Source organism: Sapajus apella, unplaced genomic scaffold, assembly GCF_009761245.1.
Source record: "Sapajus apella isolate SASKATOON/1434 unplaced genomic scaffold, GSC_monkey_1.0 scaffold107, whole genome shotgun sequence".
In the NCBI taxonomy this organism is placed as follows: Eukaryota; Metazoa; Chordata; class Mammalia; order Primates; family Cebidae; genus Sapajus; species Sapajus apella.
Genome location: NW_022437047.1, coordinates 2,299,869 through 2,313,362, shown reverse-complemented (window position 1 = coordinate 2,313,362; position 13,494 = coordinate 2,299,869). Strand labels below are relative to the sequence as shown.

General features: G+C 50.9%; 1 protein-coding gene across 1 annotated transcript in view; it reads left to right on the top strand.

Moving 5' to 3' along the window:
- Positions 1–10,915: 10,915 nt before the first annotated feature.
- The window catches only part of ZCCHC24 (zinc finger CCHC-type containing 24), a 63,595-nt gene continuing 61,016 nt past the window's right edge, over positions 10,916–13,494 (top strand). The window contains exon 1 of the mRNA XM_032259213.1: positions 10,916–11,341. Coding sequence (XP_032115104.1) covers positions 11,096–11,341 — 246 coding nt within the window. The 5' untranslated portion in view covers positions 10,916–11,095. The remainder of the gene's footprint in view (positions 11,342–13,494) is intronic.

Below are 13,494 nucleotides of genomic sequence, written 5' to 3'. Positions count from 1 at the left end.
GCATGGTGGGTGAAGGTGCAAACCCTGGAGCCCACCCAGCAGGCCCCATGGAGCATGGTGCCAAGACTGAGCCCTGGCACGGGATCAGCAAGATTGGCCTTCTCCTTGGTAGTGAGAGTGATGGGGAGCTGCTGCAAATACAAATCAAGCTTCACTTGCTCTCCTGCCACTCCCCTCTTGCTGCGTGGCCCCGTTTCTAACAGGCCACTGATCGGTACTGGTCCATGGTTTGGGGGCTGGGGCCTCTGGCTTAAGAAATACATCTTATATTATGATCAGACATACTAAATATGCATACAAGTGAATATTTTTTAAAATGACACAAAAGTATCACAAAACAATACTTTGCATGATGTATTCTGATAGATTCAATTCTTCTACTTCATTCAAATAAAAATCGGATCATGACCCATTAAGTTGATTTCACAATCCACCAATCAGTCATAACCTACAGATGGTACTGCTTTAAAGATATTATTCTGGCTGTTGGGTATAAAATACATTGTGGGGGACGTGGGGGCAGTAGAAAGAAGAGGCATGAAGCTCAATGAGGAGGACATTGCACAAACTCGGGCACAAGCGGATAGTGGATTGGAGCAGGATATTGGTGGTGAGGGCAGAGGCCAGTGGGCACTGTGTATTTTAGAAGCAGAATATACAGGATTTGTGAATGAATCATATGTAAGGGAAGCAAGAAGGAGGAATTAGTGATGACTTCGTTTTTGTTTTGGGTTGCTGGGGGGAACAGCAGTGCTGATTACTGAAGTGGGTTAGCCTGAGGAAAGGAGTAGATTTGCAGGTAATTGAGAGTTCTGTTTGGGCTGTGTCAATTTCAGTGCAAGTTCATCCATTTTAATTGTTTCTGCTCTAATCTTAGAGTCAGCTGGAGAAAGTATATAGCAGGTAGAGAAAAGCCTCTCAGTGAAATGTAAAGGAGAACAGAAAACTTAGTTAACATCCACTCAGGGCTTACTATGTACCAGGCAGCGTTAAACGCATTACACATTTCATTTAATTCTCAGGATAATGCAATGAAATAGGTGCTATTGTTGTCTATGTTTTACAGAAGAAGCACAGAAAGGTTATTTTCCTTGTCTTCAGTCACTCAGCAAATACATGAGCTGAGACGTGAACCAAGTCTTCCTGATGACAAAATGATATTGCTCTGTCAGAGAAAGAGGTACTCAATCTCTTGGAGTAAGATGAATCTTTTCTTATGAATTTTAACGTGGAAAGATGTTCACATTATATTGCAGAATTGAAACACAAAAGCCAGATTCAAATCAGAAACAGTACATGCAGCTTCTGCTCTGTTTTTACAGTAAAAGTTAAAAATATGTCTATGCATAGATAAAAGATGGGAATTATATATATTACAAAGTTAACTTGGGTTCTCACTCACTGATGGGATTACGGGTAGTTTAAATGTTTGACAGTGATCATATATAGCCATTGTAAAATAATTTCTTTTAAGATAGAGGAAGAAATGGAAACAGTGTTCTGCATATCTAGCCTGTATGTGACACAGACTCATGATAAGAAAGTGCCTCAGAGGACAAGTGTGCATTGTGGTGGAGGCCTCCGAGGATGTGGGCTGTCATCCTGGTACTCCTTATCTGCAGATCACTGTGTGGCCTTGGGACCACAGGATCCTCAGAGGGGGATCTCAGGGAAAGTACGTGCAGCAGTGATGTCTTGGTAAATGTTTAACCACCAGCTCTCCAAAAAAGAAAACATCCTTGAGATTTCTACAGCATAAAAACTCCTAACAGTTTCAAACGCAAATTGAGAAAAGATGAACAGTACACAAGTATATGGTATTTCCACCATGTAAATACAACATGTAAATTCCTCCCAAGGATAGTTAACAGTAAAATGCAATAAAGGAAATAGGACACGATGAGTTGGGAGTGTTTTTTACCTTTTTAAAAACATAAATTATTTAGTTGCAATATCATATCATCTAATTTTTAATAATGACTGGGTTTAACAATTGGCTTACAAAATTCCCTGAAATTTAGCAATTGGCTCTAGTGAGTCAGTATGAGTCTGCTCTAGCACACAACAGCCTCGGAGCCCTTTGGGCTTCGTCCAAGATCAGAAGGAGCCATGTGCGTGCTGAGGCAACTGAAGGAGGGAACCTCACCCCCAGCTTCCTGGCCCCACAAGGCATCTCGGCTTGAATCTCAGTCCGGAAGGAGAGAGAGGAAGGAGCATAGGAGAGGACTTCAACCAGGAAGGCGAGTGGCAGGAAGGGCTGGCAGCGTCAATGTTATCATGGGAGCTGTTTATCTCTGTCTTATCAATGGCAGAGACCAGGGAAAACAATATCCCTGACTTGATATCACTGTGCAAGCCAACAGGAAAACCCCAGAAACATGGGTCTGTGATGGCTTGGCCAGTCTGGGTGGGCCAGGATTCCTTTCCCAGCTCTGAGCTCTTGCCTTCTGCCTGGCTCTGCTTTCTGTGTTCTAGTACGCTGATTACATAACTCCAAGCTCAGCTTCTCCTCTCTCAAATGGCCCAACTTGGCAGATCCCGGAGAATTCAGGGGCATAGCTGCCTGTCTCTCACTATGAAGACTGGCAGAAGCAGGGTAAACATTTCTGCTCCTTAGCTCTGTGTGACCAGCCTGGACATCACCCAGTCTCCATATCATCTTCACTTTGGGAGCTGTGTAGGCACTGAAAACATCATCCTCCATCAGCAGATTTGGAAACTGAGGTCCAGGGAGGTCAGGGAGCCTGTTAAAGTGGCAAAAGAACCAAGTGCACACACATTTCATAAAATTAAAAAGTGGGAGATCAGGTGTTGCAGAGGGTGTGGACCTATAGGATTTCTTGTGTGTTACTGGAGAACATTAGCAATATCTTAGAAAGGTGAATTCTACAATGTTGCACCTACCCTGAACAGCTGTTCTTGCAAACCGTAGGGTAATAAGAGTTATAGCAGCACCATTCACAGTTGCAAGAACCATCAACAGGAGAGTAGTTGAAAAAACAGTGGCTGAGTCACACAGTGGATGGAGTACAGAAAGCTAAATCTAAATGAATGAACGAATGAATTACAGTGGCATGCCTCAATATGACTACAATTTAGTAGCATGGCCAGTCATGGGGGTACATACCTATAGTCCCAGCTACTCAGGAAACAGGTGAGATTGCTTGAAGCCACGACGGTAGTGCACTGTGATTGTACTTGTGAATAGCCACTGCACTCCAGCCTGGGCAAGATCCTGTCTCTAATTTAAAAAAAAAAATAGCAATATAACATTAAGTGAAATAAGTAAGTCATAAAGATTTTATGCAGCATGATACTCTTTGAAGAAAGTTAAATAACAAATCGAAAGTATCTATTTTTAGAATACATTCAGATTAGATGCAATTAAATAAATATGAAAGCAGGAGAGTGAGTCGATATGGTGACTATGTCAGGTTGGGAGAACCTAGGAGATAGGCTAGGGATAGATCTCATACGTAGATATAAGTTACTGTCAGCGTTCTCATTTTTATGGTGGCTGGTTTGTACAGGGACTATAGGCAAACAATTAAATAAAAGATAATATTATGAAGGAAGGATTATGGTAAACTCCCTTCTGTGCCCCTGGGCAGTGGCGAAGAAGAAGGTTGGCATTGAGAATAGAAGACTTGGTTGCTGCCACTATCTGGTTTTGGGGGGAAAACTTTGAAAATCAGAGAACCAGAAGTCATGTGCTTCCCCCTCCAGCCCTCAGTTTTCACATCAGCAAAATCAGGTTTGGGGATCAGATCATCTTTGTGCTCCTCTATTAGCTGAGATAGAGCAGGCTCTGCTGCAGCAACAGATAAGCCTCCCTATCTCAGGGGCTGAACACATCACAGTCTGGGAGGCCACCCTGGTCAGCTCACCTACAACACTCATTTAGGGGTCTGGCCTCTTCTCTCTTAGAGGTTTTCACCTTATGGATGGGAGAGAGAAATCGTGGAGAGCCCACACCCACTCTTGCTGATGCCCAAGAGACACACTTCTCCTACTCACCTTCCTGCTGAGAAAACACGGCCCTCACCCCACTGCAAGGGAAGCTGAGTGAGAAGGGAGGAGGACATGCCTGATCAGGGAACACTGACCCTCCCTGCACAAGCTCCCTGCATGTCTGTAATCCTCAGAGTCTCCGGGATGTTCCAGCCCAGAGTCGACAATCTCCTGTTTCTGAGTCTACAAACCACAAACGCTTTCTGAGTTTATTCATTCTTTCCTTAAGTAAACAGAAGGCCTACTCTGATCCAGCACTGGGTTAGGCCAAGGAGCTATCACTTCTTAAGGAGCTCATAGTTCGGGGGTACGTGCTGATAGGAATGGAGGGAAAGGGAAGACTGAGCATTTTACAAATGTCATCCTATTGTGTGAACTCCCCATAGTCAAAGATATAAGACAGAATATCTAATGAGCGTGTGTGATGGGGAGGAGGTTGTGATCACAAAAGGCTTCTTTGAGAAAGTCAGTTTTTCAGCTGGGTGTCTAAGGGTGAGAGGAGACCGCCAGAAAGACTAAAAGAGGGGGGTCTTCTCAGTAGGGGAACAGCACGTGCAAAGGCATGGAGGCAAGGAAGGCCTTGCATGCTGGGGAAAGGCCAGTTATCGCATTTTGCCACAGATGGGGTAGACATGGTGTAAGGATTGGGGGGGAGGCCGTACCAGCCATTAGGGTAGAGGGGTGATCAGGAGTCAGATGCGGAAAGGCCACGAATGTCGTACCCAGCAGTAGGTGTTTGAATTTTATTCAGTGGGCTACCATGGAAAGGTTCCAAGTAGGCAAGGAAGGCCAAGGGGTGGCTGGAGTGGCAGCTTCAGCCCCTCCTAAAGTCTCCATTAGCCAACTTCCCTTCCATTGTTTGACGTAAACAATGCTTTTCTCAGAATAACGTAGACACTCAACTTCACAGCGAGTGTCTTGATCCCCATCTCCCAAACAGATGTTCCACTAACCTAAATACATAGAAATTCCAGAGCCCTTCTCCTCGTCACCCACAAGAGGACAAGCTCACATTGTGATCACTGGCTGTGACTCACTAGGCCTCACGTGGAGTGACCAGTTACCCCTGGAGGCCTGGGGTCTCTCTGCAGGTTGAAGTTTGGTCAGAGGCCACTGATAAAACGTACAGTAGTTCCCCCTTGTCTGTAGTTTTGCTTTTCGTGGTTTCAGTTCCCTACAGTCAACTGTGGTCCAAAAATATGAAATGGAAAATTCCAGAAATATACAATTCATGAGTTTGAAATTGTGCGCCATTCTGAGCAGTGTGATGAAACCTTGTGCCATTCCACCTGGGATGTGAATCATCCCTTTGTCCAGTGATCCACCACGTCCAGTGATGGACGCTGCCTGCTTGTAGACGTTGACCTCAACAGCGCTCAATGCTCCAGGGTCACCAGAAGCAGATAAGCCTCCTTCCGAAATGTAGTCAGAAGGTCAAGAGCAGCCTGATGCAATGTCCTAATGCCCATCGCTCCCCTCACTTCACCTCATCATGCAGGCGTTTCAACATCTCACAGCAGCACAAGAAGGGTGACACAGTACAATAAGACCTTTAGAGAAAGAGAGAACACGTTCACATAACTTTTATTACAGTATATTACTATAATTGTTCTATTTTATTATTGTTAATCTCTGCCCCCACTTTTTTTTAGATGGAGTCTCATTCTGTCACCTAGGCCAGAGTACAGTGGTGCAATCTCAACTCACTGCAACCTCCTGCTCCCAGGCTCGAGAGGTCCTTCCACCTCAGCCTTCTGAGTAGCTGGGACAACAGATGCACACCACCATGCCTGACTACTTTTTTGTATTTTTTGCAGAGACGGTGGTTTCACCATGTTGCCAGGCTGTTCTTGAACTCCTGGCCTCAAGCGGTCTTCCTGCCTCAGCCTCCCAAAGTGCTGAGATTACAGTTATGAGCCACCACATCCCACCTGTTAATCTCTTAATGTATCTAGCTTATCATTTCAACTTTATCGTGGGCATGTATGTAGGTATAGGCCAAAAATGTGTATGTGTGTGTGTGTGTGTGTGCGTGTGTGTGTGTGTGTGTGTGTGTGTGTGTGTGTGTGTTTCAGAGCTACCTGCAATTTCAGGCATCCACTGGGGGCCTTGGAATGTATCTCCCATGGATAACAGGGGACTACTGTGTGATTGCTGCCCATAGCTCCTATGTGACACTAGACACCACTTTTCTAAGGACAGTTCCTCTGGAAGCAGGAAGCCCAGTAACTTCTAGGAACCAGAGGTCCAGTGTGTTCTGCTCGTTTTCCCAGGCCACACACAAACCCTAGGCCCCTGACACCCAGGCTGGGACCCCTCACACCCACATCATACTGTCCAGCCATGAAACCAAGCAAGCACTCCCTTAGGGCTTCCAGAGGCCAGAGCCCTCAAAGCATCTCCTGCCTCCCTGTGTCATCTGGGATTCCAGCGGCAGTGGGAAGATTTAATACACTAGCAAATGGTCCAGAGGAGGAGACTCAACTTGCCAGTGTCACGCAGCCCAGGAAGTGACAGCCTCCAAAGCTCCAGGCACTTTCCACAACTCAGAACCTGCAAAGAGCCGTAGGCTGAGTTTAAGATTCAAGGACCTACCCACCCTCTGCTGCTCAAGATAATCTTAAAGGCTGCTCAGGAGCCTGAGGGTGGGGCCTGGAGTGGTCAGGCTGCCCTCATGGTTTTACCATCTGTGCATTGCACAGAGATGTAGGGGGCTATCGGGGGCTGAAATCTGGTTAGTGTAAACAGCAGGGCTGCATCCATGGAAGGAGAACGTAGTGTGTGTGTGTGTGTGTGTGTGTGTGTGTACGTAAAGGTGCCTTGAAACACAGATTTCAGCCCACTGGGCTGAAATGGCAACAATTACTATGGCAAAAGCAGCAATTACTTTTGCACCAACCTAATAATTCTACGCAGTCACCATAAGGATTAGAGAGTGGCCTGGAAGGGTGGATTTATAAAGTCAGCATGGCAAATAATTTGCATCTGCAGGGCCAATTCCAGCGTCTCATTAGTGGTGACATGGGGTGCTGTATTGAGCAGGAACCTGAAATCTTGCCTGGGAAGGGGATCTGCACTCAGCAAGGTCTGTCCTGGGTGGAGGATGGGACGGTGGTGCCTGTAAGGGGAGTGTTTGCCATTTTGCCATCTCTGCTGTAAACTGACACCTTCTGTGTCAACACACAGTCCAAAGGAACCCAGTGCCCAGCCCTGGCCTAGAGGAGAGGCAAATCTTAGCTTTGCCAGTGTGTGCTTTGCTGTTTATTCCTGGCACATGGAGTGTGGGAGAGTTGAAGAGGATTTGGGGTTCCTTCGCAGGATAAATCACCATGGGGTGTTTTTTTACAGAAATAAGAAGCATCGATATGCACAGGATTGTGATGCTCCATCTTCATCCCCTGCTCATCTCTTCTTGCCTCCTGGACCCAATTTGAAGGCTGACTCCCTCATAAAGATCAACTGCTTCCGCTTCCTGCCCAGGTTTCTCTGGCTTCTCTGAGCTCAGAGCTCTTGGTTTGAAGCTCCACCAAATCTTATCAGACCTGTTACCTGAGTAACTTTAGGAGCAGACTTTTTCTTACTTGTCCCCTCCTGCCCGCATTTCTCCAGATAAACTGAATATGACTGCTATTGAAATAATCAATGTCACCCTCCACTCCTGCATGACTGCCTCCTCACTCAAAGAACAGCAAAGCTCCTTCCTGTTTGCATCCTCCCTGGATTCTGTCAGTCACTGTAGAAGTTGGTAAGGATGGGATCAACATTCCCACTTGATACCTGGAAAAATTGAGGTTTATAGAGAGGGCAGGCCTAGCCAAGGACACTGGGCCAGGTTTCTTTCCTCCAAATCCTGTATTCACCCCACTGACCCATTCTAGAGACCCATTCTGGTGGCTGGAGCCACCAGATAGGAAGGGGACACAGATATGGGCCTCACCTGGGCATTCCCTCCTTCTTTCTGGTCTGAGGACAGTACATGGGGCCAGAGCTGCCACACCTGGATGCTGCCACATTGGGATAAATGAAGAGAGAACTAGGAGGTAGCAGTGGGTTAGGAGAAGGTGACTGAGCACCCAGGTTTACTGAATGACCCTGGGATGGTTCTTCCCTTCTCTGGGCCATGGTACCTCCTCCTCTGTAAAGTGAGGGCTTGGAACCTCTGACATTTTAAATGCAGGGCTCCTTAGTGTGCACATGTTAGGGTGAGGAGGTGCAGAGTTTGGCCATGGCCCAGTCTTCTGGCCTGGTACCTGGGCCTCTGATACCCATCTGGCCACTCACACCTATTACCCTCTCCCACAGTACGTGTTGTCCCAGGGGATCCTGGAGCATGCATTCCCAGCAGCTGGCTGAGGGCTGACCTTATGTCAATCAGTTGCCATCCAGGCAAACTGCCCATAGGGTGCTCATATTTATTAATCACCTGCTAGGTACAGAGCCCACATGTTGAGCAGGTGTCCGGTGGGCAAGGAGAGGGAGAAAAGTACAAAACCAACGAAGCCATTCAGACTTCAAAGAGGAGCAAAATCTGAGCATCCATCCATCCATCCATCCATCCATCTCTCCATCTCTCCATCCATCCATCCATCCATCCATCCATCCATCCATCTCTCCATCTCTCCATCCATCCATCCATCCATCCATCCATCTCTCCACCCATTCATCCAATCATCAACCCAGCAACAATTTCCTGATTATCCACTATCCATGCTCCAGGCTCTGGGTAGAAACTGTGTCTGAGAGAAAGAGGCAGAGGCCATCAGTGTGGTCACCGGGTGTGATAAACACCCTCTTGGCATCAAATCACTCTGAAGGACACAGGAAAGGGCCAGAGGTTTCTCTAAGCAGGTGTCGGATTCCTAGTTATGTCCCCTCCCTGAACAGCAGTTTTCTTTATATATATATATATATATCTTCAGCTGACTACAGCCTGAGATCATGGGCTCCTGGGCTCAAGTGATCCTCCCATCTCTGCCTCCTGAGTAACTGGGACCACAGGCATGCGCCACCATGCCCAGCTAATTTTTGTATTTTTTGTAGAGATGAGGTTTTGCCATGTTCTCAAGGCTGGTCTGGAACTCCTGGGCTCAAGCAATCTGTCCGCTTTGGCCTCCCAAGGTGCTGGGATTACAGGTGAGCCACCATACCCAGCTCCAAATATTTCTAAGAATAAAATGGTTATCACATGTATTTGCCACAACCGTATACCTACTCTTCGAACAAATAGATTTAATACTGTTTAAATATATAAAGGCTACTGTATGGATGTGTTCTTGATGAATGAAAATATTAAGATGTGATTGATATATGTGCTGTCCTTTGTATTAATAACTGCAAATTGATAGACAAGATGGAGATCGGAGATCCAAGGGGCTCTTGAGGTTGGTGAGAAAGGGCAGCATTCGGTCATCACTGAGGCCTTTCTGGTGCGAGCGTCCATAGATGTGCAAAGGTGCCCTGCAGGTGACCGGAGTAACTCGGTGAGTGGGTGGCAGGAAGAGCTGTCCTTTATGGAGTGTCTTCCGTTTACCAAGCCCAAGCTGGGAAGCACACAAACGTCTCCGGCGGCGGGGGGGTGACTGCTCCCATTTTACAGAGGAGAAAGCAGGCTTGCTCGCAGAGGTTAGGCATCACGCACAGGTCACTCCGCTGGACGGTGGCCGAGCTGTCACTCAACTCTGGGCGGAATGGCTCCAGAGCCAGACTGAAGGTGGGAGAGGTGACTCAGTCCCAGCCAGGTGGTGAGCTCCTCTGGGCCAGGTCCCGGGCGCTGCGCAGCGAAGCACCCCGAGAAGGAGACGGTAAAGGCCTCGGAGCTTCTTGGGGCGTCCGGCGGAGACGGAGGCGGGGGTCCCTCCAGGCAGTCTTGGACTAGCTGAGTTGTCCCAGGGAGATGGGTGACAGCCGCTTTCCCGAGCTCCCCCGGCCCAGGCTGGGGTCCTGGCGACTCGCCAAGGCACCAGGGCGGGCGGCTCCAGCCGGGGCGAGAAGAGGGGCGAGAAGCCAGGCGGGCCCAGAGCAGAAATAGGAGAAGGGAGAGGGGGAGGGGGCGGGGAGCCTTTCCTGGGGCAGGAACCCGGGCCCCCCTCGGCGCAGCCGGCCCGCAGAGTGATTCTGCAGATGGAAGGAATTAAGTAGGAGGGGAGGGTCTGACGGTGATAGCGAGAGGAGGGGGTTAGAAATGTGTGTCTGTGTCCGCGCGTCCGAGAGAGGAGGGGGAGAGACGGAGAGAAACATCAGACAGACGGAAATAGAAGAGAGGAGACAAGAGAGAGAAAGAGTGAGAGAAAGAGAGAGAGAAGGGGACACACACACACACACACACGCGCACACACACACACACACACACACACACGGAGCGCGCCGCACAGAACCACGACTGACACAAGAGACACTAGTCTAAGAGAAAGAGAAAGAAGGAGTATAGAAAGGACGGAAAACAGGAAAGGAAAAGTGAGTGAAAATTAAATAATTGCGGAGGATTTGGACAGAACAAGCCAGAAGAGAACTGACAGCAGAGGGAGACGAGATTGATTAGGCCGGGGCCGCCCTGAGCTCGCTACAGCTCAGGGAGCTGGGTTGGCGGGGCCGGGGCGAGGCGGGGCTAGGGCGGGGCGGTCCATATGCAGATAAGCCTCAGTCCCCTCTCGCCCCGCCCCTGACGGGTTTTATTAAACGAGACAGCCAATCCGGGGCGAGGACGGTGCCAGGCGGGGCAGGGGGTGGGCGGGGCATCGTCGACCCCACCCCCGGAGCCTCCGCCGGAGGGGCCAGCAGCGAGGCAGATAGCGGATCGCCGGGCGGGGCGGGACGCAATGGGCGGGGCGGAGGGGGCGGGGCCAAAAGTTTCCTGCCCAACTTTCGCTGCCTTCTTCCACCGCCCGCGCGCGCCGGGGCTGCAGTCGGGGGGAGGCGGCGGCGGTGGCAGCGGCTGGGGGCAGCGCTCGGGGCGCAGGGCGCGGGGCGATCGCCGTCGGGGCTCGGGAGGCGGGCAGTGGGCGCAGGCTCCCCGGTGCCCGCCCCTCCGCTGCGGAGGGGGGGCGCGAGCGGGCGGCCGGGGAGGGGCCGGCACCGCCGCCGCAAAATGAGCCTGCTGTCGGCCATCGACACGAGCGCCGCCTCGGTGTACCAGCCCGCCCAGCTGCTCAACTGGGTCTACCTGTCGCTGCAGGACACGCACCAGGCTAGCGCCTTCGATGCCTTCCGGCCCGAGCCGACCGCCGGCGCCGCGCCCCCGGAGCTGGCCTTCGGCAAGGGCCGCCCGGAGCAGCTGGGCTCTCCCCTGCACTCCAGCTATCTCAACAGCTTCTTCCAGCTGCAGCGCGGAGAGGTGGGTGCCCCCGCGCGCCCCAGCCTACCGCCCCCCGCGGCGGACCGTTCCCTGTTGCACCCGCACTTCCTGGCCTGGCGCAGCCCGGCTCCGCATTGCCCGGCCCGGCTTGGCTTGGCTTCGCTCAACTCTGCCAAACTCGCCGCCCGAAGTCCCCGGGGTGCCGGGAGCGCGTCACCTCCCGGCTGAGCCTGGGCTGGAGCAGCGCAGGCCGGGGCGGGGCTCTCCCGCCCCCTCTCCCAGCCCGGGCAGCCCTTCTCCAAGGGGTTGGGGGAGGGAGTTGAGGAGGGTTTGTCTCCGGATTCTGTCCAGACAGCTGGGGTGCGGCCTGGGCGGGGAGCCCCTTCCAAGTGTCCTTACGTCCAACCCTGTCCTCGTTCTGGACACGGCGGGCTGGGACCGAGAGTGCAGATTCTGTTCGGAGCTCCTCTGGAAGGGCCTAAAATCTCTCCTCCGACCTCTGTCGTCCCCGACCCGAAGGGCACCCTGGTAAGCAGTGACTGCCCAGAGGGCTTCTCCTGCTGTTCTCACACGGGGACCCCAGTTACGTCCCCCAGCTGCTGGCCCTCCCTCAGCCACATAGGAAGTGGTTTCTGAGGGCTTGACCCCACAGACTGCGCTGTCCCCAGCCCTCCCAGCCTGGAAGGAAATGAAAGGGAAATCCTCTTGAGCTCTGGAGAGGGGGGCTAGAAACGGGGAGAGGTTCCAGCTGCCCAGTGCCTTCTGCAGAAACCTGGGCCGTCTGTGTTGCATAGTCTGCCTGTTTGGTAGATTCAGTTACAAAGTCGACTGGGCAGCGCCTCTTTGCCAGCAAGATAAATACACAGATCGCCACCACCTCCCAGCCCCTTTTGAGGAGTCTCCAGGGCCTGCCCAGATGCCACTCCTCTCCGTAGGCTGGACTCCTCCCCTCCCTCCATTTACTCCTGCCTCATTTGAGAATTTCAGACACCCATCTGTGGCCTTCACTCCTTCCCCTTGTGGGGGCTTCCTCTGCAAAGATGCAAGAGGTGTGTTATGGGGAGGACACACATGGGGGTCACTTTCTTTCCAGACCTGGGCACACCTGTGAGTTTGAGGAGAGTCAGGGTCCGGAATGGGTTGGGGAAGAAAGCCGATGTATGCAAGGGTGTGCTGGAGATGAGCGAGGGAGGCAGAGGGTCACCCTTGAATTCAACTCTGACATTATTTACTGGGGCAACCATGGACATATAAAATGCTGGCCTAAGGCCAACACTACCCAGGCTGACCTATTGACCTGTGTGGGTAGAACAGGCATGGGAGGGTGCTGGGCAGGAGGAGGAAGATGAGTCTTGGTGCCAGGCAAAAGCATTTGTATGCCAAAGCTCTTTGTAAACTGTAAAGCATTCTCTCCACATGAGGAATTGCTCTTGGCTGGAGATCTTTCTTTCTTTCTTGTAAGAGACTTTTCTGCCTCTTCAGTGAACTGGCTTCAGGTGACCAGTGACTTTGGAGGACTATTTGTGGGGCGTTTCTTCAGTGCATGCGTCTTTTCAGTTGTTTGTTCTCTTACCAAACATTTGTTGTGCTCTGGCCAGGCCCTGGCGACTCATAGCCACAGGCTAGTGGGGACTACAGATGAGTAAACAGACAAGGTGATATAGGGTGTGAATGGTGGGTGATTTGATGGGGGCACTTGTGGGAGCCCCCAGGGAGCTTCTCACCCTGGAAGAAGGGTGAACATGACCCACAGGTCAAGTGTGGACCCCTAATCAGCCTTGTCCAGCCTCCCTCTGCTCCTCCCACCATGGTGGCCTTGTTCCCCATCTGTGGTCTCCCCTGACAGGAGTTTGGGGCCATCGAGAGTACCCTATGGGAATAGGATATCGTGCTGCTTTTGAAGATTTCTGGCATCCAGGATCCCAACTGGAGCTCAATGAGACCTGCCTTCTGTTCACTGCTATGTACCTCAGTTTCCCCATGAAGGGACGCAGTGTGGACGGAGCAGGAAAAGGGTATACCGTATCGTGCAGTGGTGGGGCAGAGTCTTTCATGACCTGGCTTCAGGGAACCCTGTCTCTCTCTGGGCCTCAGCTTACCCATCTGTTACATTTAGTCTCTGCTATGCCCAGGATGGTATATCTATAGTGTCCGAGACCTGTTCAAACAAGAGAGGGCTGGGGGAGGCAAGA